General features: G+C 40.8%; 1 protein-coding gene across 3 annotated transcripts; it reads right to left on the reverse strand.

Moving 5' to 3' along the window:
- Positions 1-183: 183 nt before the first annotated feature.
- On the reverse strand, positions 184-24,617 carry LOC124141292 (protein mono-ADP-ribosyltransferase PARP14-like). Of its 3 annotated transcripts, none has more exons than XM_048393307.1 (18): positions 24,480-24,617; positions 22,813-23,205; positions 16,784-18,250; positions 16,341-16,420; positions 14,378-14,608; positions 12,248-12,466; positions 11,814-11,868; positions 11,243-11,310; positions 10,421-10,651; positions 9,665-9,886; positions 8,228-8,303; positions 7,923-8,027; positions 6,987-7,043; positions 5,625-5,804; positions 4,197-4,406; positions 3,110-3,309; positions 2,374-2,767; positions 184-1,984 (listed from the first exon to the last, which is right to left on the reverse strand). In XM_048393307.1, the coding sequence occupies exons 2-18, from the start codon at positions 23,186-23,188 to the stop codon at positions 1,977-1,979; spliced, it is 4,179 nt and encodes a 1,392-aa protein (XP_048249264.1). In that variant the 5' UTR covers positions 23,189-23,205; positions 24,480-24,617; the 3' UTR covers positions 184-1,976. The 3 variants fall into 3 exon arrangements, with proteins under 3 accessions (XP_048249264.1, XP_048249265.1, XP_048249263.1); XM_048393308.1 differs by lacking the exon at positions 24,480-24,617 and adding an exon at positions 24,300-24,473; XM_048393306.1 differs by lacking the exon at positions 24,480-24,617 and adding an exon at positions 24,287-24,473.

The following is a 24,617-nucleotide window of genomic DNA, read 5'->3' on the forward strand; positions in this document are numbered from 1 at the left end:
ATATGTTCATCATCAGGAGATATACAGTGAAAACATGACAGACTGTTTCCATGTTTTTCAGGTGAACAATTGACTTCCCTTTGCATGTGTTTGTGACGGGTGCCACCGTTCTCCTTTTCGTGAATACCTGGTATCAATACTATTTATATCGTTCACACTGAAAATAATTGACGACATAGCACCAAATCAATCAATCTTTATTTGTACTTGAGGCCTCAGGCCCATATACAAAGTATACAAAGTATACAAAAATACAAATTATACATCAAGGGTTATGGCGGTTTAATATAGATAGATAGATAGATAGATAGATAGATAGATAGATAGATAGATAGATAGATAGATAGATAGATAGATAGAGTGTACAGTAATTGATGATAACATGCACTCCTTATAAGTGAAGCTTTACAAAAGTTTACTACTATAGCTGGATCATAATCATTAATTAAATTTACACAACATGTTGTATGTAAATTTGCTTAAATATTTCTTTGGTACAAAAAAAGGTTTTTCAAATGATTGAAACATGGGCATTTCATTATTATGTGGAATTCATCCTCCAAATCATTTAAATTACAATTCGGACAGATTCTTTTACATTTTTCAACATTGTTCCATCTTCCAATATTGATGTAGATTTTTGCACCTCCAGTTCTTTAGAGAGCTAAGTATCGTCTATGCATTGGATATTTTTTGAATTACATATATGGTTGAGCATTATATGAAAATGTGTATTTACTGTAACTATCGAATCTTGTACTTTCTCTTAATTTTACTTACCAATCTTGAATAGAAATATATCTTAATCTAACTAAAGTTTAATCATACTTAATAAATAATCACTATTCAACTCATTGAGAGAACCAGACTTCTCCAAGCCCTATTAAACATAAAGATTATGTAATATTTACTGCCAAATTTCTCCTATCCTATTCATCTAAGTGTTTTAACATATTATATGATTTTTTTGGTATTTCGTATTTCAAAGTCAATTCGTCTATTAAATAATTTAATAGTTTGTTTGCCGGGACTTAGTTTAATTGTTGGCAAATATTATTCTAGTCATTTTTTGGGATTTATATTTAATGTGTAATATATCAGATTCACATATTTAACATACCTGGTTCCTGGTTACCATCATTAAAACTTAGATCGCATACTGAAATTACGTATTTATTGATGTGAGCGCGCATTTATCATTATTGGTGGATCTGATCAAAACACACGTCAGGTACAAAACATATGACTGTCCTATAATGCATATGTTAATCTTCAGTCAAGTCTGGTTAGAACAAATACAGCTAACAAACAATAATAATTCATGAAACCGTCGAGCTGACGTAAACTGATTAAATACCGAACGGAAATAAAGTACATGAACGTAAAAGCAAGAGGGGGGTGATGACAATCATGAGATGGCACTTTCAACGTGAAGAACAAAGTCTGGTACTTATTTGATTTTTTTGTATATGTTTAGGCGGAGTCCTATCCGGGATTCGAACCCACACTCTCAGGGTGAGGCACCTAATCTCCAGCATACAAACTCAGCGACCTTACCTACTGAGCCACCGAGACTGGTGATTAAGTACCTCACACTGAGGGTGTGGGTTCGAAACCCGGATGGACTCCACCCAAAGATACACAAGAAATTGTACTGTATTAAGAAAGTACCAAATACAACAAATGTTGACATAATCATTCAACAAGTGACCCATATCGCAAATTTGAAATCTAGGAATGTAAGAATATTCCGTTTAATAAAAGATTGACAAACAACGGAGCCCTTTCATCCAGGATACTCTGACAAAGATCCCATTGAGCACAGTCAAGCCATTTTCAACCTTTACAGATAACTTTCTATATGTTCATTTCAATCTAGGATAATACTGATGAGGGGTGTCACCAATAACTCCAGTCAGAGCTGCCAATTGCCCACACGAGAGATCTGTCCGCTACTTGGGTCCACCGGGATCATTCTACCCAGCTGCAAGAAACAAATATTATGGGTAGGGAAGAAAATTGATTGATGTCAACTTCTTCCGGAGTATATGCTTACTCCTTCATCAGGAGAATGAATGCTATGGACCATCGTCATTGAGTATTATGTTCTCAGGCTCATAGCATTCATTCACCTGATGAAGGAGTTTCATTTTAGCCACTATCAAACATATACTGTTTTTACTCGGCAGTTTATACGGAATCACAACACGGATAAATTGGTATGTATGTTTAGGACGAGGAGGCGGAATAGATACATTGTTCCAGATATGCTCCAATGTCTAGAAACCAATGCACTTGTGAATTAACCTATCTACATCCGATGTAGACAAATCATACTTTTCGAATAGTGTAAATAACATCAGTAAATCCCACCTCGCTTATCCACCCGAGACATCTTCATTGACTCTGTAGGTGACATGTGGAACCGATATGTAAGGAAGTCAGCAGTGACCGGACCCCCCTGGCCTCTGAAGGTGACCGAGGGGAGACTTTCCCCGTAGGCCTGCTCCAGCAACATGTTGCTCACTGGTGGAAAGGCCTTGGGCTCCCCCTCGGGAGGGGCGTAGTACCACTGGACTCCGGTCTGAACCGCTACGGCTCGTTCCCGTGTTTGATGCATCGTATTTACATTACGGACGACGTCCTGAGTCTTCCTGTACGCTGCCGTGACGTCTTCTTTGGACCCATGGAAGGACACCATCCCATTGCTTCTGTCTACCTGTGCCATCACGTGCAGATTCGTGCAGAGAGAGGTCACTTGTGAAACCTAAAAGCAATTCCTTACATATTATCCACTTTTTGGCAAACCCAGTAAGCAATGACATGATGCGGAAAAACAGAATCGTATCGAAACTAGGATTCGTACCCATAGTTACAGTGAGTGAGTGAGTTTAGACCCTTTTAACAGTATTCCAGTGATATCACGGCGTGTCAGATTGATGTGGGACGAAAGTTATGCATGTCTCAGACTTTTACCAATTTGATGAAACCCATGCGTCTGAACATGGCCCTGACAAACCCAGAAATATAAACAAGGCGAACTGGTATAAGTATTAGACGTGTTAGGTACTGTAGCCCAAACACAACGAGGTCCTACACCGAGGCTCACCTTATCATCTGAAAGGGTTTCTAGTGCCGGATCAGTCAGTATTTCTGTTTCTAAATTATCGTGCAAGATGGTTGAGACCGTCTCACTGCAGTCATCCAGGTGCTCTTTGCTCGTGGCCAACATGCGCAGTCGCGGTAGTGAAGGCAGGTGATGATCATCCAAGATCTTAGACTTGCTTCGGTATGCTTGTGGTTTGGTGGCTAGAAACAAAATCAAGAATCATCAAACGAACGAATTCCCAAGCACAAACATACAGGAGAAAAAACAAGGAAACGAATTATTAGAATACACAGCTTAACAAATCATCATCACGTTGGGTATATAAAGAACACATTGTAATGATTACTTTTCATAAACAATAAGTTTTGTTCGGAAGTAAATCCGGTTTCGAGTTCTGTTGATGTCATTTCTGATCATTAGCCTTTTTGAAACGTCTCGGCAAAGCGTCAGCAATTGTTACGTCAGAAAACAGACGCATAAGTGTGTCAAATGTCAACAATTAAACACTGTTACAGAAAATAGCCCTTATTGATACAACTGTATGTAATCGTGCCTAGTGTATATTATATTTGATTGGGTTCACATACACTGAGTGAGACATGCTTGTCGTTTGAGGCGACTAAAGGGATCGGGTGGTCAGCCTCGCTGACATGATCGATGGAAGTCAACTTATCCCAATTGGGCAGTACGGTGCTCATGATGTCAATCACTGCATTGTCTGGTTCAGATTAGATTACTTACAGGCCGTCGACAAACTGCTGCAATATTGCTAAGTGCAGCATTAAACAGCAAACGGAGCAATACACGGAGCTGGACAACACGAATGGCTTCAGACAGTGCACCCCTTGGGAAAATCGAACATGGATGACTAACAAACGTTTTAACAACGCTACACAACAATCCAGTGATTGGCATCATGAGCATCGATCCACGCAATTGGGATACAATGATATGCATCAACCAATTCACCGAGTCTGACCACCCGATGCCGTTAGTCACCTCTTACGAGAAGCATAGTCGCCCTTTATGGCACGCATGGGTTGCTGAAACCTATTCTACCCTGGATCTTCACGGGTCCACTACTTACGTGAAGGCAATCCATCTTCCTGGGGGAGCAGAAAGGACTTCCTCATAGCTGATCGGCCTACTTTCTGTCTGAACATGAAAACGCACGTGGACATTTGTTCTGCGTTGTTGAGGATAACTCGAACATCACTAAGGTATTTCAGGTTCCTCTTGTAATGATTGATGGCTCTCTCCATGCCTGTGGCGAATATCTCTGCGTCAGCGTCATTTTCTGTAAGAAACGTTCGTGATAAGTATTCTTTAAAATACACATACTAAAACATGGATTCATTTTCTAAACAACTAGCATGGGTGAAAAAGAAGCATATTTTGCCATAACCAGACCCTAAAGCTATCGTCTTCAATGATTCTAAGATATATCTTTCACAATTTCAAAGATACAATTTTAATTCATTTAATTCATTTCAAAATACAATTCTAGGGATTGTAATTTCATCATGTTTTGGTCACTTCAGTTATCAATAATGTAAGCTTTAACTTCAAATAATACAATCATAAGCAACTGTTAAATGTGTGTGTGTGTGTGTGTATGTGTGTGTGTGTGTGTGTGTGTGTGTATGCGTGCGTATATGCCTGTTTGTAAGTTTTTTGTTTTACGCCGCACTCAGTATTGTGGTTCCAACAAAAGGACGGCGGAATTTAAAGAATCAAGTGAGTGAGTGAGTGAGTGAGTGAGTGAGTGAGTGAGTGAGTTGGGTTTAACGCCGCTTTTAACAGTATTCCAGTTATATCGCGGCGTGTCAGCTTAATGTGGGAGGAAAGCCCGAAGTGACGCAGGTCTTAGACGTTTACCACTTCGGTGAAACCCACGAGCACGGGTATGGTGCTGACAAACCTAGAAACATAATCGGGGCGAACCGGGATTCGAACCCACAATCATAGGTTTCTGGCGTGCCCAAGGGACGCAACTCTGCACAGCGAATCGCGGCGCCTTAGACGACTGGGCCACCCGTGCCCCCAAAGAATTAAGTCTGGATCCGATAATCCAGTGATTGATATTAGAAGCAATGATCCACACCGGATTACGATGACAGGTATTCAACGAAGTGACCGAGCCTGATCGTCCGATCCAGTAAGTCGTCTCTTGGCATGCATGCGTGTGTGCGTGTGCGTGTGCGTGTGCGTGTGCGTGTGCCTGCATGCGTAAGTGTGTGTGTTTGGGGGAGGGAGGGACGTATTACGCACAAATAAATACATGTAGATGTGGCCGTGAACTCAATTATTCCAATACAGTAAACTACGGTTATAACGAACACGCTTATAACGAACTGACGGATATAACGAACTGACTTTTTGGTCCCGACTACTTGCTGTAGTCATGCTGTGTATGTACTTATAACGAACTACGGTTATAACGAACTAAAATTAGTAGTCCCTTTGAGTTCGTTATAACCGTAGTTTACTGTATATGTTGGACTGCACGTGTTACCTGGAATAAGGTGGCCTATTGCGAGTGACATAATCTTCTTCTTGTCCGCCTTCTTGAAACACTTCTTTATTGTTTCCTCAACATTGTTCTTGAAGTATTCCGTGGACACTAACAGGATATTCGTGCAGGGCATATTTTGAGCAGGAACGATGACAGCCCCAGATTTTGTGATGTTTGCTCCTGGATTACAAAATGTTGATAAACTGTTGTACACTTATTTTATGGAATACTGTAAGAGAACTTCCGAGAAAACGTTCTAGGTTCCAAAACACGAGAACGTGAGAATGTGGCCAATTCATCGCTTTCGCGTGTTCTCACACTTTGTTTGTTTTAAAGGTGGAGATAACGTGAAACCGAGAATGTCACTTATTGTCTTCCAAATCAATTTGTTCCTGACGATGCCGTTTGCAGTGTCAATCTACAGATGAACTCTTTTCCTAATTTACGAATAATTGGGACGTGGCAATGTGCCATTGATAATAATACTTTATTTTCATTGCGCAGGTCACTGGATCAATGTGCACTCAAGAATCATGCTCAGCCCCCAGGCGCTAGAAAGTTAACAATCACATTGCAATCTCATCCTATCCATTCACTCCCGGGGGAACAGAGGCACATTTCGAACATAGTCACTTGCCCATGGAGACGCAACATGTGTTACACGTGTTTCTGTGTGGCAGGACCGGTGCCCCCCAAACTCTGAGGAGCCAAGCTGCCGAAAAGCGGTCACCCATTAGTGAGGCTTAACTTCCCCTGATTTATGACCTGTGATTTTTGATGTGTTGGTATATTTGATACCCAAAGACACGAGGCCAGGGTGAGGTTTTATTTATCATCCAACATCATTCATCCAACTTTTTCAGTTTGTAAACAGTAATAGTGAGTGAGTGAGTTGGGTTTAACGCCGCTTTTAACAGTATTCCAGTCATATCACGGCGTGTCAGCTTAATGTGGGAGGAAAGCCCGAAGCGATACAGGTCTCAGACGTTTACCACTTCGGTGAAACCCACGAGCACGGGTATGGTTCTGACAAACATAATCGGGGCGAACCGGGATTCGAACCCACAATCATAGGTTTCTGGCGTGCCCTAGGGACGCAACTCTGCACAGCGAATCGCGGTGCCTTAGACGACTGGGCCACCCGTGCCCCCGTAAACAGTAATAAGCAGTGTCTAAACTGTACTTGATCTCACCCAAGCGATATCTTCTGTGGGAGCCAGTTTTGTATGATACAAATACATTGTACAAAATTTAGTTCACATCATACATATGTCATATGGGTTTACGTGAATAGGATTTCATCTGCACGTACATCTATGCCAATTATGCCTATGCTAATTAACTTTAGCTATAATAGCTTACGTTCGCTTCCTACCATACAATCGGGGCCATACACTGACTTCAGAAGTCCCACCAGACCTGAAATCAAATTTAATTGCGTGATGAAAACGGCAAAATGTAATTGTAAAAATATATAAATGAAATTGACTATAAATTCGAAATCCACTGAAGGGTCTCTGACAACCATTTGAATCGGTGGTGGGTGGAGTTGGGGGAACGCATGGGACTGTTTTAGCATTCAGTTTATTCATATATAACTGTAAGGTCAGAGGCTCATAGTACAGAATATAGGACAATGTGGAAGCGGTTAAATGTTTTACAAGGATATATTCTTTAATAACATGGCAAGATATATAAAAAGATATAGATTTCGTATTTATTGCTCACATGTTTCATTAAAGAGATAAACGTGTATTTATTTGGATGCACATAGTACAAGCAGAAGAAAATTCATCTTCCACGACATTTAAAGAAAATTGTCTCCATAATCTTAAACATGTTTGTATTTTTCGTGTGCCTGCCAACTCCAACCATTAACCTGTGTGTGAGCTGCATCTAAATTGTGATGAATGATATTCTGCATTTTGTTTAGATTTGCATCAGTTCAAAAACTTTCTGCGCATATTTGCATTTTACAATACCTATAATATTCACATTTGCTAAAAACATCTACAACAGATGCCCATGCTTGAACATTGTACATGTAAAAAAATGTCTCTGCAAACACACATATTTCAGAACCATAAGCAAGAGTAGGAGCTATTTCTTTGCCAAAAGAAATGAAGAAAGATTTATAAGCACAGTCGCTATTAAGAGGTATCCATTATTGTATCAAATAATATTTCCAAATACGGCAGAATGTTATCAAGAGATTATTCAAAGAAATCTGTTATTAGTTCTCCAAATCCAATAACTGCTGGAATGATGTTAAAAGCGGCATAAAAATACAATACTTGCCTTTAAGTGACAATTTGTTATCAGTTGGTACAACGATAGTATTCACTTTTTCCTTGTGAAGCGTTCCTACTTTCACCTCAACCTTGAGGGGGTCCATCCGAAACTCTGCAATAAACAGTCTGTCACATCAACCTGATCCATTTCTGTCAACATTTCAAAAGTAACGCTCGTACTGACACTAGAGATGAAAAGCTATACTAAACAAGGTGGGTACAATGAAATTGCAGATGGAATAATATTCATATGGCATATTTAGTAGTTGTAGCTTAAAGATAACCGCATGTTAGGCTTTGCTGACGTGGCACCTTCACTCTTCGTCTTATCAGGGGTCGTTGGTTCTCTGATCATGGTCGGGTCGCTGTCAAACGTTTTACTGAACGCCTGTAAAAGAAACGTCGAACATAAAGTTCACTATGCATAGCAGTGGTGTCGGTGTTGGTTGGTTGGTTGATTTGTTGTTTAACGCCGCACTGAGCAATATTGCAGGTATATGACGGCAGTCTGTAAATAATCGAGTCTGGACCAGACAATCCGGTGATTAACATCATGAGCATCGATCCGCGGAATTGGGATCGATGACATGCATCAACCAAGTCAGCGAGCCTGACCACCCGATCCCGTTAGTCGCCTTTTACGACAAGTATAGTCGCCTTTTACGACAAGCATAGTCACCTTTTACGGCAAGAATGGGTTGCTGAAGACCTATACTATCCCGGAATCTTCACGGGTCTGGTGTAGGTTTCAGATGTTGTTACCTTTTTATAACTATTTATTGCTATTCACTGTGCACATCAAACATACATACGAGATTACATGTTTCATTAGAGTAGATTTGTTTGTTTGTTTCTTTGTTTGTTGTTTAACGCGGCACTCGGCACTATTCCAGCTATATGACGGCGGTCTGTAAATAATCGAGTCTGGAACAGACAATCCAGTGTTATGAACATCGATCCGCGCAATTTGGATACGATGACATGCATCAACCAAGTCAGCGAGCATGACCAACCGATCCCGTTAGTCGCCTCTTACGACAAGCGTAGTCGCCGTTTACGGCCGGCATGGGTTTCCTAAATATCTATTCTACCCCGGATCTTCACGGGACCCAAAGGGGAGAAATATGTTCAGTCCATCAGGGAGAGGGTAACGCAAATCTTGTTGTGAAGAAGGATCTACAAGGTATTATGTAATAAAAAATTAGTCACCACCTTTGGGACAACATTATGTTTTATGGACCCCAAAAAACTGATACTGAACTCGACTGCTAGTCTCGGTCAGTATCAGTTCGTTGGGTCTATGAAATACGCTATTGTCCTCATGAATGGCCAAGAATTGATAAATATATGTTCTGAGATTTACATTGAACCATGTTCATCTTTGTCATATATCGCTTTAAGTAACGGTATTCTCTTTGAGGATCTGTATTACTAATACAAATTACAATCAGAACACCGCTTGTCTCGAACTGAATTGGTTGATAGACATTACTTAAAAGTTGACAGATGACAAAGTAGACACAATGTATGGATAACAACAGTAATCAAAGAAGTTGTTATCCATAAATTGTGTCTACTTTGGTGTCTCGAACTACGGATAATTCGATATTGATTCCGACAATGTAAGTTTATGGTCACCACTCCACGTATCTCGAACCACGAATTATGAAAATAATGGTCCCAAGTACTTCGATTTGACGAGGTTCGACAGTATATATTGTTCTCTATTAAAGTGTTACAAACACAAACCTTTGTAGTTTTGTCATCCTTGTGGTATAAGACGATGATCACCTCCCTCAGGCAAGTCAGGGGGTTCTCTTGGGAGAAAGTGGCTACTCTCTCCTTGAACACCTTGGCAACTGTCTCCTGCGGGTATTGCAATATCCCAGTTCCGAGGGCTGGGAAGGCGATGGTCTCATAGCCTCTGGAAGGGGCGCGTTGCAAACACGTGTCAATAGTCTTCTTCAAAAGCTAAATTCAGAGGTTTAAAGCAACCATTATATTCCTAATGTGGTTAACTCTTTATAATAGTGTATTTATGCGTAGATTCTTTGTTATAAAAGGAGCGGAAGGTGAGTCAGTCATCAATATTTAGTTTGGGTTTACAACAGCCTGCTTTCTTGCTATGAGTAACGGTCTATGTTGGCGTGTTTCGTGCGCGTAGCCCATATTAAAATGGATCGGAAGGTCAGTCATACCTTTATATAAATAATGGGAAACTGATTATCACTGTAAGAGCTGAACAGATGGAAATGTGCATGGTTATTGGTGACAATGGTGACAAGGAAAAAAGAGTAATTTGTTTTTATTGTGTTCTCATTACAAGATGGCACAGTCCGAATCTGAAAACAGATTCGTCAGCGTATACAGTGTCAAAAGGTCGTAAAAATATTGAATATGAAAATGAAATATGACGTGCATAACACACGCAATATGTTCCTAGAATGTGTAAACTGAAAACGCAAGCCATCAGAACACTAACTAATGGCAATGCCGAGGGCCTACCTGTAAAGAGTCGGCTGAATCAGGCCACTTAGGGAGGCAGCAATGGTACACTTTCTTGCAGCGCAGATTACCGCCCCCTGTCTCCGCGATATCGCCGAAGTTGATGCCCTTGCGGTAGTGGGTATTACACTCGTTCTGTATGGTCCAGCCACCTTCTTTGGATATCGACATAGAAACCGCTCCCTGATTGAGTCTCAGATTCTTGTTGGTGGTGTTCACTATCACATCTGCCTGCACCACGGGAATACAACACTAAGTTGGTATACAAGATAAAAATATATTCTCTCACAAGGACGTCAGGATAATCCACTTAATACATGGAAGCCAAGATAACATATTCATTCCAACACAGGCCTCTAGTACATGATACATATGTGCACATGTTTTATGAGCGGTCGAATCCTATCACAACGAAATGAGCTTGGGTTTTGTCAGTGTAAAATTGACACATCTGTAAAAGTAGTGTATTGCATTATTTAACACCTGATATCATCTCTATTTGACAGTGATTCATAAACACATGCTCATTGTCTAGTTGGAATCGTAAGTCGACCCTGGTTTTGACAGATATTTCTTATGAATATGGAAAGGGTTATGTCGTTTTTTATGTCTTAACAAAATCTTAAATTAAAATATTTCTATGTACAATATACTTGTTATATCCTCGTAAATTTTGATTCCTTAGCAGAGATTACACGCTCAAGAATAAAATGGAACTCGTCTTCAGTCTTATTTAGGTTTCTTTGACACCTGCATATCTCCATGCATTATTACAGTGACAAAATACTGATTTACTGTGTCAGACAAACAGATACGACCTACCGTGGTTTCCGACAACTCTCCGACTTTGACTGTTATCTCGACACCCGTGCCACCTCCTTCCCCGACATCTATATGGATATGCACACATCTATATAAGTCTCCAATATGTTGCTAAGAACGGGATTATATACATAAACTGTAGGGCAAAACAGTACACACATGAAAACTGGATTTGACCACAACATTTCAAGTGTTATCAAAACGTTACTAGGCTGAAAACTGTCCCCAAAAGATCCAAAAACATAACTACGGCTGTATAATACCCAATACATCACCATCGAACTATTTCTTGTTTGCATCATTTTTTGCTACCACTCAAACATGGGTGTTTAGGTTTTTTTCCCCGGTAGTTTTAACCCTCTCCATGCGAACAGCAATATGTTAAAACTTTAACGTAATCATTGGCGACACACAAAAGCAGTATTTGTGTCGTCAAATGCCAATAACGTATCAGTTGGTGACAACAGAGGGAGACGTAATACGTCATATATGTGTGTGTGAATTTGAACTCGAGGTAAGTTAGGATATTGTTTAACGCAAGTAGACAGTCATTTCGATCTCAGGGGCATACCCTTCGTTGGCACGTCTGTTCCAAGAAGTCTGTTGTTTCTTTCATTCTCAAATATCTGAAACAAGTACACATTTAATTAACAAAAAAAACGCGTTTGTCGTTATTATCAGGGACAATAACTAACAACTGGTGCTTTAATTGTATAACCTATCCTCTACTAGATGCAATGGCATTCGAGGAATTAACTAGTTGTTGGGTTGCGCCTATTACCAGTTCCAGCTTTGTTCTTATCTGCAGTTGGTGTAAATCAAAACTACCCGCAGGATATAATTATGTCACCATGGGCTTTCATCTTTCTTTAAAATATGAGCTTTATTAAGTTTTCGAAGCAGCGTTTCTACAGTACTGTACCCCTCTACAAATGTTTCACTAAATGTTCCACCACCAACTGCAGTGTCTCCAAAAACATCCAGCTAGCTATGTCACACAAGTACCTTGTATGTCTTTTCCTCTGTGTCGTACACGACGATATTTATTTCCTGTAAGCCGCTCTTGGTTGTCCGTTCATACCATGAGATGGCCTCGAACAGAGCTCTGGCAGCAAGGTGAGGGGGGTAGCCGAGTCCCCCGCAACCCATCGCCGGGAACGCTATGCTGGTGTAGTTGGAGACGTCGGCCGTCTCAAGGCACGTCAAAACCGTTTCCCGAAAGTCCTGCCAGGGAAAAAACAACATTTCAAGAAGATGTCTACTGAAATGCTAATCAAAGTTGCGTTACTCCCATGTCTCATATTGTTGTTTTAAAAGGATTTAGAAACTACCTGTGTTTAACACATCAGGTGTAATGTTGTTCATTACATTCATTTCACCTCACCCCGCCACATTCATCTCATCTCATCTCACCACATTCACTTCACCTCTCACTACATTTATTTCACCTCATCTCACTACATTCATCTCACCTCATCTCACCACATTCATTTCACCTCTACCCGCCACATTCATCTCACCTCATCTCACCACATTCATTTCACCTCTCATCAAATTCATTTCACCTCATCCCACAGCATTCACTGAACTTCACCTCACCACATTCATTGACCTTCATCTCACTACATTCATTTCACTTCATCTCACCAAATAAATTGAACCTCATTTCATCACATTCATTTCATCTCATCTCACCAAATTCATTTCACCTTATCTCACCACATTCATTTCACCTCATCTCACTACATTCATTTCACCTCATCTCACCACATTCATATCAACTCACCTCACCACATTCATTTCACCTCATCTCACCATAATCATTTCACCTCTCACTTCTTTCATTTCACCTCATCTCATAACATTCATTTCACCTTAACTCACTACATTTATTTCACCTCATCTCACCACATTCATTTTTTCTTATATCACCACATTCATGTCACCTAATCTCATCACAGTTATTTCACTCATCTCACCACATTCATTTCACCTCATATCACCACATTCATTTAAACACATCTCACAACATTCATTTCCCCTCAGGTGCACTATCCACACCTGAGTAACTTATGTCCAGGTGCACTATCAACACCTGCATAACTTGTATCCAGGTGTACTATCCACACCTGAATAACTTGTATCCTGGTGCACTATCCACACCTGAATAACTTGTATCCAGGTGCACTATCAACACCTGAATAATGTGTATCCAGGTGCACTATCCACATCTGCATAACTTGTATCCTGGTGCACAATCCACACCTGACTAACTTGTATCCAGGTGCACCATCAACACCTGAATAACTTGTATCCAGGTGCACTATCCACAGCTGAAAAGCTTGTATCCTGGTGCACAATCCACACCTGAATAACTTGTATCCTGGTGCACTATCCACAGCTGAATAACTTGTATCCAGGTGCACTATCAACACCTGAATAACTTTTATCCAGGTGCACTATCAACACCTGCATAACTTGTATCCTGGTTCACAATCCACACCTGAATAACTTGTATCCAGGTGCACTATCCACACCTGCATAACTTGTATCCAGGTGCACTATCAACACCTGAAAATCTTGTATCTTGGTGCACTATCCACACCTGACTAACTTGTATCCAGGTGCACCATCAACACCTGAATAACTTGTATCAAGGTGCACTATCCACAGCTGAAAAGCTTGTATCCTGGTGCACAATCCACACCTGAATAACTTGTATCCTGGTGCACTATCCACAGCTGAATAACTTGTATCCAGGTGCACTATCAACACCTGAATAACTTGTATCCAGGTGCACTATCAACACCTGCATAACTTGTATCCTGGTTCACAATCCACACCTGCATAACTTGTATCCTGGTGCACTATCCACACCTGACTAACTTGTTTCCAGGTGCACCATCCACACCTGAATAACTTGTATCCAGGTGCACTATCAACACCTGCATAACTTGTATCCTGGTGCACTTTGAACACCTGAATGCTTTGATGTTGATTCATGGGGTAGCACTTTCATACCTCCAGCGCGTTAACTCACAAAAGGCAATGGTAACGTTAAGGATAAAGGTAGATATAAACAACTATACATTCCTTCAATAAACAATGTGGACAAGAGGCCCAAACTCGGCATACCTTAATGTTCTTTATCACCGTGCCCCAGGGTGGAAGGCAGCAATGGAAAACACTCTTGCACCTGAGCTTTCCGCCTGACGTCACAGCAAGTTGCCCGTATGTGACGCCCTTGGAGAACCTCTTCTTACGTTCCTTTTGGAGGTCGGCACCAGCCGCCTCTGATACGGCCTTGGTGAGCGAGCCCTTTTTGAGTGTGGGGTCTTTTCCGACGGAGATCACGATCACATCCACCTAAACACAAGTTAGATATCTGTTTTGTGACAGGGAATATATAAATCGCGGGTTCCTCAGTGACATAATCGATTATACATGGAAGTCCATAGTGTGGAATCCATATATGCATTCATACTGCGTACATGTTACACACATGCACACACACACACACAGGACAGTGTGCCAGTTGATAAAATATTCGCAGCGGTATTGATTTTATTCAATAAAAAACAAACTTATTTGTCCATGTCTTCTGAGCATCTAAAGCGTAAAGCAAATCTTTGAAGACAGTTTGCGAGTTGATCATCATGATGCCTATTTCATCATCGAAACTCACACCAAAGAAACAGAATGCATGCAAGTTTAATCTATTGTTGTTTGTTCAGGATTTCGTTGTGATATCCTTTAAGCTTAAGCCTCCTGTAAATATGCTGGATCTCACATCTCACATAGGAACAACATTCTGTTGCTACATGAGAGAAGGAAATTCTGAAATTTAACAATGAAGCACACACATTCAGGATGTCCTGCAACAGTGACGTGGTTTGTACAAAGGTCCTTGACAGCAAACTCCGTTGTTTGGGAAGGATTGTTCGGGTAATAAGCCGAACTGGATTGTAAACATACCTTATAAACTTTACGTTTTGTTACACATCATTGACGAATAGACTTGAATCGTATTCATTCATCGAAGGAAAACCACTCTCATGCTCTGTATATATTAACTGCCCTTGCGATATCATTGAAACGCGCTGCCAGTGTAAAAACAGAAATAATACTGTCATACTGTAATAAATGTTTCACGTAATGTTTTATATGAAACGATTGTTAAGCTGCCAACTGTTATCGACTTGCTGTGAGACATATGTCCTAATCGGTCAGTACGATGTTTCAGCGGTTTTCGGTGTGATCTGTTGTTCGTGTTTTGAAAGTATAAGTGGGTCAGAATTGATACAGTAGACCCATTCTGTTGAACTGGTTTATTCAACGAGCCGTTTTGGGCCGCCATTGTATCTGTCGTAGGCTCCTAAGAGAGATCCGATCCTTTATAGACCCCAGATAGCATATACCAGTGAGTGAGCCGGTACATAATCCCGTTATTGACAGCATGTGCAATATGCACACATTCCGCCAGACAATCTTCCAGGGGGCCCGTGTACAAAGCGATCTTAGCGCTAAGGTGATTGTAACGCCTATACCTTAACATAGAATTACGACAGGCGTAACGCTAAGGTTGTTTTGTACAACGGCACCCAGGTCCTGCAGTCCCGTCGGCTGTTAAGACAATCATCGGGGAAATTGGGATCTACTAAGTCCTGAAATACTCACGGTGGCACTAACTTCGAGTGAAGCATATCCGAGAGTGTGTGAGATGTATATATTGGCGCTTGGAAATGTATTTCAGTTATAACAATTCAGCTTGATGTGGGAGGAACGCCCGATATGATGACAGTCTAAGACATTTTGTGAAACCTACGAGCACGGTGCTTCAAAACCTTAAAAGATTAACAGAGTGAACCTGGGATTCGAAAGACGATCATATCTTTTTGACTGCCCTAAGGGTGGCAACTCTGCACATATATTCGTGGAGTCCTTAGACGACTGGAATACCCGTTCCCCTGCAAATGTCAAATTGTATTTTGAAGCTACAACTGCGAAGTACAGCACGGGAAAAAAAATTCGTATCCATAATGTGGCTTGGTGTCGATTTGTACCAACACGGTGTTTCAGTTACAAGCTAAATACTCACAAGTTGTTTGGTGATGTCTCCTTTTACGACTGTCACCTTTGCCTTGAAAACGTTTCTTCTTCCCTCATCAAAACTTGAACCTGGAAAAAATTCACATCACATCAGCAATCATCACGTATAAGCTACGGTCCACTGATGCTATTTTTGAACTATTTACAATCCTTAGTTGGAAAAGCAGCACCTTTAAAGTGTTAACGGGTCAACCAAAGTAAAATACACATAGAAGGTCTTATAACGTCGGAACTTCCTCCAACATTAAGTTGAATACCCGGAATCGATTCGCGAGATGTGCATTATTTCGGAACCTAATTCTCGGTGTCTCCACCCATAAAATTGCAACTGTAGCGTAAATGGATTTAAGACTCGACTCATTCACTCACCGAGCTGAACAGCCGCGAATTATTATTTAAAACAGCATCTTCACAGATCACACGTTCACTTACCGATAGGAGGTGTATCTTCCTCAATATCTATTACACAGACATGTGCATCTTCAGCTACCTTCATCATGGAGTTCCCTGACAGGGACTTAAGGAACTCCATGGCACCCGGCTTGTCCAAACTGGAATACTTCACAATAAGTTCATCGCTCAACGACTTCAGTTCTTCTATGGAATGGCTGAGTCCTGACCTTGGCCCAACAACTTTCACCAAGAAAGATGAATGTTCAAAAGAAACATCCACTTCGTATTTGGTCTTGATGGCGTCAATGGAGGATGAACAACAGCGGTGGAGGGCAAGGAATATCCCTCTTTCGAAGCTGATTTTCCTTTCCTGGATATTACTTCTTTCTGTGGCTTCTGCCAACATCGTCATGACAATCTCTTGAACCTCAACAGCACAGGCCATAACGGCAGGTTCGTCCTCGGTTAATTTATCTATTATGAACGGTTCTTTCACTCTCTGGTGTATGGATTCGATGAGTGTCTTCCACTTAGCCACTGTTAACAAGTCCTTCTTCAGATAAGTGACCTTTACTGACTCGGTGACTATTTTGGATACAGTCGAAGCTGTCGCGAAATCGCTCGCATGGATCCACAGTCCATCAGAGAGAACCTCGATCACCGCAAGCAGATTTTTGGTCGCCAGTTGACACTGAATGTAATCTTGGAATTCAACACGAGTGAATGCGAACAGTAAAATCTTATGCACATTCACGACAGTTGAACTCTGAATCTTTATGAGAGTTTCATCAATTTGAATCCTGGCCTGTATAATGTCAGTTCCTGGACCAACTATAGTAACACTTCCACTATCTATGCTGATCTGCACGTTAAGACCTCGGAATTTTGTTTCCAGAAAGACCGGACAGTCGATGATCTGCAAATACCTTAACTGCCATGGTTTCAGGTCTGTAAACACTTGCTTTTGTTGAGTAACCGGAAGCATGTCTTTGTCCGGGAGATCCCGCTCTACAGCCCGAACTAGTTCCATGATGTTTTCAACTACCTGAGGCACGAGGGAGTGCGACCCTACTATGATAACACCAGGCAGATCATCAGAAGGCCTAATTCTCAGTTCCTCTGGGTTGGGATTTTTTATTGTGGACACGGAATCAGTTGCCTGTATTTTACCCCAAGTCTTTGGCATAATTGGAACCTTCATCACCAGGATATCGTCAAGGAACTCCTTTATTGCTGCCTCAGCCTGCTCTCTCCATGCCTGTATGTCTTGCTCAGATGACAGTCTCGTTGCGCTTTTGGCTTCCAGTGCAACAAGGCGCTCAGATGTTACGTTGTTCCACTGTATGACTGCTCGGCATGTTTTGAGGATATCTATAAGCCTGTTCCTACAGACACCGGACTGTTTCAGGAATGAGAGTTTATTGCTGTCCAAATTATGCATGACAAGCATACTCATTAGTTCGTAGTCGTCAGGAACCTCTGCGTCTTCTTGGCGACAATGTGCAACTGAAAATGGAGCATAAGCTCAATATATATCACATCATAAGTTCCATGAGATTCAAGCTGTACTGTTTATACACGAATGAGACATGTTTAATTATTATAAATATCTGTGACTCATCAGTCAGGAAAATATTCTGGCTAACAATTGTAACTTCAGATAGTCATGTTTAACGATACCACACTCATCCTTTAGCCTTGCATCAGGTCCCGTTTTATAAACCAGTGTTTCATGATACAACACTCACCTTTTAGCCATGCATCAGGCCTCCTTTCATAAACCAGTGTTTCATAATACAACACTCACCCTTTAGCCTTGGATCAGGTCTCCTTTAATAAACCAGTGTTTCATGATACAGCACTCACCCTTTAGCCTTCCATCAGGTCTCCTTTAATAAACCAGATTTTCTTGATACAACACTCACCCTTTAGCCTTGCATTAGGTCTCCTTAAATAAGGCAGTGTTTCATGATACAACACTCTCCCTTTAGCCTTGAATCAGGTGTCCTTTAATAAACCAGTGTTTCATGACACAAAACTCTACCTTTAGCCTTGGATCAGGTCCCCTTTGATAAACCAGTGTTTCATAATACAACACTCACCCTTTAGCCTTACATTAGGACTTCTTTAATAAACCAGTGTTTCATGGTATAACACTCACCCTTTACCCTTGCATCAGGTTTTCTTTAATAAACCGGTGTGACATGACACAACACTCACCCTTTAGCCTTGCATCAGGTCTCCTTTGATAAACCAGTGTTTTATGATACAACACTCAGCCTTTAGACTTGCATTAGATCTCCTTTGATAAACCAGTGTGTCATGACACAACACTCATCCTTTAGCCTAACATCAGGTCTCCTTTGATAAACCAGTGTTTTCGTGATACAACACTCACCCTTTAGCCTTTCATTAGATCTCCTTTAACAAACCAATGTTTCATAATACAACACTCACCCTTTAGCGTTACATCACGTCTCCTTTAATAAACCAGTTTTTTCGTGACGCAACACTCATCTTTCAGCCTTTCATTAGGTCTCCTTTAATAAACCAATGTTTTATGATACAACACTCACCCTTTCGCCTTCCATCAGGTCTCCTTTAATGAACCAGATTTTCATCATACAACACTCACCCTTAAGCGTTACATCACGTCTCCTTTAATAAACCAATGTTTTATGATACAACACTCACCCTTTAGCCTTGCATCAGGTCTCCTTTGATAACCCAGTGTTTTATGATACAACACTCACCCTTTAGCCTTGCATCAGGTCTCCTTTGATAAACCAGTGTTTTCGTGACACAACACTCACCCTTTAGCCTTTCATTAGATCTCCTTTAATAAACCCATGTTTTATGATACAACACTCAACCCTTAGCCTTCCATCAGGTCTTCTTTAATGAACCAGTGTGTCATGATACAACACTCACCCTTTAGCCTTCCATCAGGTCTCCTTTAATAAACCAATGTTTCATGATACAACACTCACCCTTTAGCCTTACATCACGTCTCCTTTAAGAAACCAGTGTTTTTGTGACACAACACTTACCTTTAAGCCTTTCATTAGGTCTCCTTTAATAAACCAATGTTTTATGATACAACACCCACCCTTTAGCCTTGGATCAGGTCCCCTTTGATAAATCAGTGTTTCATAATACAACACTCACCCTTTAGCGTTACATCACGTCTCCTTTAATAAACCAGTTTTTTCGTGACGCAACACTCACCTTTCAGCCTTTCATTAGGTCTCCTTTAATAAACCAATGTTTTATGATACAACACTCACCCTTTCGCCTTCCATCAGGTCTCCTTTAATGAACCAGATTTTCATCATACAACACTCACCCTTTAGCGTTACATCACGTCTCCTTTAATAAACCAGTGTTTTCGTGACGCAACACTCACCTTTCAGCCTTTCATTAGGTCTCCTTTAATAAACCAATGTTTTATGATACAACACTCACCCTTTAGCCTTGCATCAGGTCTCCTTTGATAAACCAGTGTTTTCGTGACACAACACTCACCCTTTAGCCTTTCATTAGATCTCCTTTAATAAACCCATGTTTTATGATACAACACTCAACCCTTAGCCTTCCATCAGGTCTCCTTTAATAAACCAATGTTTCATGATACAACACTCACCCTTTAGCCTTGCATTAGATCTCCTTTAATAAATCAGTGTTTTATGATACAACACTCACCCTTAAGCCTTACATCACGTCTCCTTTAAGAAACCAGTGTTTTCGTGACACAACACTTACCTTTCAGCCTTTCATTAGGTCTCCTTTAATAAACCAATGTTTCATGATACAACACTCACCCTTTAGCCTTGGATCAAGTGTCCTTTAATAAACCAGTCTTTCATGATACAACACTCACCCTTTCAGACTTGGATCAGGTCCCCTTTGATAAACCAGTGTTTCATAATACAACACTCACTCTTCAGCCTTACATCAGGTCTCCTTTAATAAACCAGTTTTTTCGTGATACAACGCTCTGCCTTTAGACTCGCATCATGTCTTCTTTAATGAACCAGTGTGTCATGATACAACCCTCACCCTTTAGCCTTTCATTAGGTCTCCTTTAATGAACCAATGTTTTATGATACAACACTCACCCTTTAGCCTTCCATCAGGTCTCCTTTAATAAACCAGTTTTTTCGTGATACAACGCTCAGCCTTTAGACTCGCATCAGGTCTTCTTTAATGAACCCGTGTGTAATGATACAACACTCACCCTTTAGCCTTTCATTAGGTCTCCTTTGACAAACCAGTGTTTCATAATACAACACTCACCCTTTAGCCTTACATCAGGTCTCCTTTAATAAACCTGTGTTTATGTGATACAACACTCAGCCTTTAGACTCGCATCAGGTCTTCTTTAATGAACCAGTGTGTCATGATACAACACTCACCCTTAAGCCTTGGATCAGGTCCCCTTTGATAAACCAGTGTTTCATTATACAACACTCACCCTTTAGCCTTACATCACGTCTACTTTAAGATACCAGTGTTTTCGTGACACAACACTCACCTTTCAGCCTTTCATTAGGTCTCCTTTAATAAACTAATGTTTTATGATACAACACTCACCCTTTAGCCTTCCATCAGGTCTCCTTTAATAAACCAGATTTTCATGATACAACACTCACCCTTTAGCCTAGGATCAAGTGTCCTTTTATAAACCAGTCTTTCATGATACAACACCCACCCTTTAGCCTTGGATCAGGTCCTCTTTGATAAACCAGTGTTTCATAATACAACACTCACCCTTTAGCCTTTCATCAGGTCTCCTTTAATAAACCAGTTTTTTCGTGATACATCGCTCATCCTTTGGACTTGCATCAGGTTTTCTTTAATGAACTAGTGTGTCATGACACAACACTCATTCTTTAGCCTTGCATCAGGTCTGCTTCAATAAAACAGTGTTTCATGATACAACACTCATCCTTTAGCCTTGCATCAGGTCTCCTTTAATCAACCAGTGTTTCATGACACAACACTCACCCTTTAGTTTCATTAGGTCTCCTTTAATAAACCAATGTTTTATGATAAAACACTCACCCTTGAGCCTTGCATCAGGTTTCCTTTAATAATCCGGTGTTTCATGACACAACACTCACCCTTTAGCCTTGCATCGGGTCTCCTTTAATAAACCAGTGTTCCATGACACAACACTCACCCTTTAGCCTTGCATCAGGTCTCCTTTGATAAACCAGTGTTTCATGACACAACACTCACACTTTAGCCTTTCATCAGGTCTCCTTTGATAAACCAGTGTTCCATGACACAACACTCACCCTTTAGCCTTCCATCAGGTCTCCATTATTAAACCTGTGTTTCATGATTCAACACTCAGCCTTTAGCCTTGCATCAGGTCTCCTTTAATAAACCAGTGTTTCATGACACAACACTCACCCTTTAGCCTTGCATCAGGTCTCCTTTGATAAACCAGTGTTTTATGATACAAGACTTACCCTTTAGCCTTCCATCAGGTCTCCTTTAATAAACCAGATTTTCATGATACAACACTCACCCTTTAGCCTTCTATCAGGTCTCCTTTAATAAACCAGTGTTTCATGACACAACACTCACCCTTTTTCCTTGGATCAGGTCCCCTTTAATAAATCAGTGTTTCATGACACAACACTCTTCCTTTAGCCTTGCATCAGGTCTCCTTTGATAAACCAGTGTTTTATGATACAACACTTACCCTTTAGCCTTACATCAGGTCTCCATTATTAAACCGGTGTTTCATGATACAACACTCACCCTTTTGCCTTGGATCAGGTCCCCTTTAATAAATCAGTGTTTTATGACACAACACTCACCCTTTAGCCTTGCATCAGGTCTCCATTATTAAACCAGTGTTTCATGATACAACACTCACCCTTTAGCCTTGGATCAGGTCCCCTTTAATAAATCAGTGTTTCATGGTACAACACTCACCCTTTAGACTTGCATCAGGTCTCCTTTGATAAACCAGTGTTTTATGATACAACACTCACCCTTTAGCCTTGCATCAGGTCTCCATTATTAAACCAGATTTTCATGAATACAATACTTACCCCTTAGCCTTGAACCAGGTCTGGCAGGAGGCAGTGGGGGTGGTGTGTTTTCCGCGATCATCTCCTCAATCTTGGATATCCTCATGCTCTTCGCCATTTCCCCCATGTCCCTCCTAAAGCAGTCTTTGATGCATGTCTTGAGGGTCATATAGGGGGATTCCTCTTCGGGTTGGGGCTGCTGGCGCATCTCGACAGGAAAAACGTCATCCTCATCGTCATCACTAATCTCATTATATACAGTGTCTCTCTGTTCAGGCGATAATTCTTTTTCGTCGACCAAGCTAAACATAGCTGAGCGGAATAACTTTACAAGAGCTTCATCTGTCTTTGATCCTGTTTCAGAACTTTCGCTTGACGCATCTGCTGCCTCTGCCATCGTGGTTGATATGTTTTCTGTCAAATAAGGAATTTTTGTTTAAAACAATGTCGAAAAATGTGTAAATAATATTCCCAACATATAATAAATCAAAAGCTGCTGCCAACACGCCCGATCATATGCACCTTGTCTTATGTTACAGCACAATATGTGTTTGACAAAAAACAGAGAATCAGGGTGTTACAGAAATGTTTAGATAGAATAGTCTTATTGTGTGGATATTGTGTGGATCTTACACTGTAAGCAGGTTGTCGAACATGTAAGGGTTTGTGTGTGTATATATGTATCGTGTACATATATATACACACAAAGCCTTACATGTTCGACAACCTTTCCACGTCTAGCATCAATGTCTAGCATCTACGTCCACCTTCGATGTCTGGCATCTACGTCTAGCATCCCCATCCAGCATCTACGTCTTGATTCTACGTCCTTCATCTACGTCTGGCATCAACGTCTCGTATCTAATACCACAAACTACGTATAAATGCAAGATATGTACACGAACCCTCATCTTACAATGTAAGATACTCACAAACCTATACACAATATAAGATATCCACACCCTCAACACTGTGTAAGGTAACCCTTGCATGTGAAACTATGGAAGATGTTACTCGTTATAACTGAAACTTAGTTTTGATAATCACAAACGATGGCTCTGTGTGAGATACGCTATCAGTGATAATGGGAAACCTTTAGCCATGTTGTCCAAATGTGAACCTAACAGTCACCAATAGACATGTGTATAAAGAGATAAACGATAACTCAAAGTGTTGCAAAGTTGGTTATAATGAACGTATGAACGTTTTTATAATCTTTTCGCGACGTGTGATTGTCAAAGGTAAAATTACCTTCCACAGTTACCCAGCACGCCTATCTCAATCCAACTGACTTGATCAAAACAACCCTCAACTTTAATTGCTACACATTAACAAACCAACATTCACACTTCTAAACAGTGGCGACTGAAACAAGACCATTACACAATCCGAGACTCTAACAGTGAAATCACCCATGACAGTTGACTACACCAATGTACAAAGTTCAGTTGCGTAACTATTTATCAATGAGGTATTGAAGGCGGAACTTGCCTACCTGTCACTAGTACCTGACACTTCCAGCCAGTTCTCAAAGATTATAATATCAACACGAAGTCCCTGTGTATAAATACAACTGTGAATCACGGTTACATCCAGAAAACACAGTAAACACAGTACTGCCCCTCTCTCTCTCGCATGTAAGGCTGTATCCCACTGCGTGAGGCGTATTATCTACATAACCTACTTACAGTATATGTCAACGAGCACCCGAATGTCTCGTGTCCTATCCGAGCCGTGCACTTTCCAGGGACACTCACAGATAGTCACACTTCCTTGTCACAGCCGTGGTCCGACAATTGGGCAATCGATAGCTGTCACTGCGGGTA

This window comes from Haliotis rufescens, unplaced genomic scaffold, assembly GCF_023055435.1.
Source record: "Haliotis rufescens isolate VD_foot unplaced genomic scaffold, xgHalRufe1.0.p SCAF_12, whole genome shotgun sequence".
NCBI classification, from domain to species: Eukaryota; Metazoa; Mollusca; class Gastropoda; order Lepetellida; family Haliotidae; genus Haliotis; species Haliotis rufescens.

Coding starts and splice junctions, on each gene's coding strand:
- LOC124141292 (XM_048393307.1), bottom strand. CDS start 23,188: ATGGCAGAGGCAGCAGATGCGTCAAGCGAAAGTTCTGAAACAGGATCA. Junction 11,869..12,247: donor CAGAGGAAAAGACATACAAG/GTACTTGTGTGA, acceptor TACTTGTTTCAG/ATATTTGAGAATGAAAGAAA. Junction 10,652..11,242: donor GAGAGTTGTCGGAAACCACG/GTAGGTCGTATC, acceptor CCCGTGGTGCAG/GCAGATGTGATAGTGAACAC.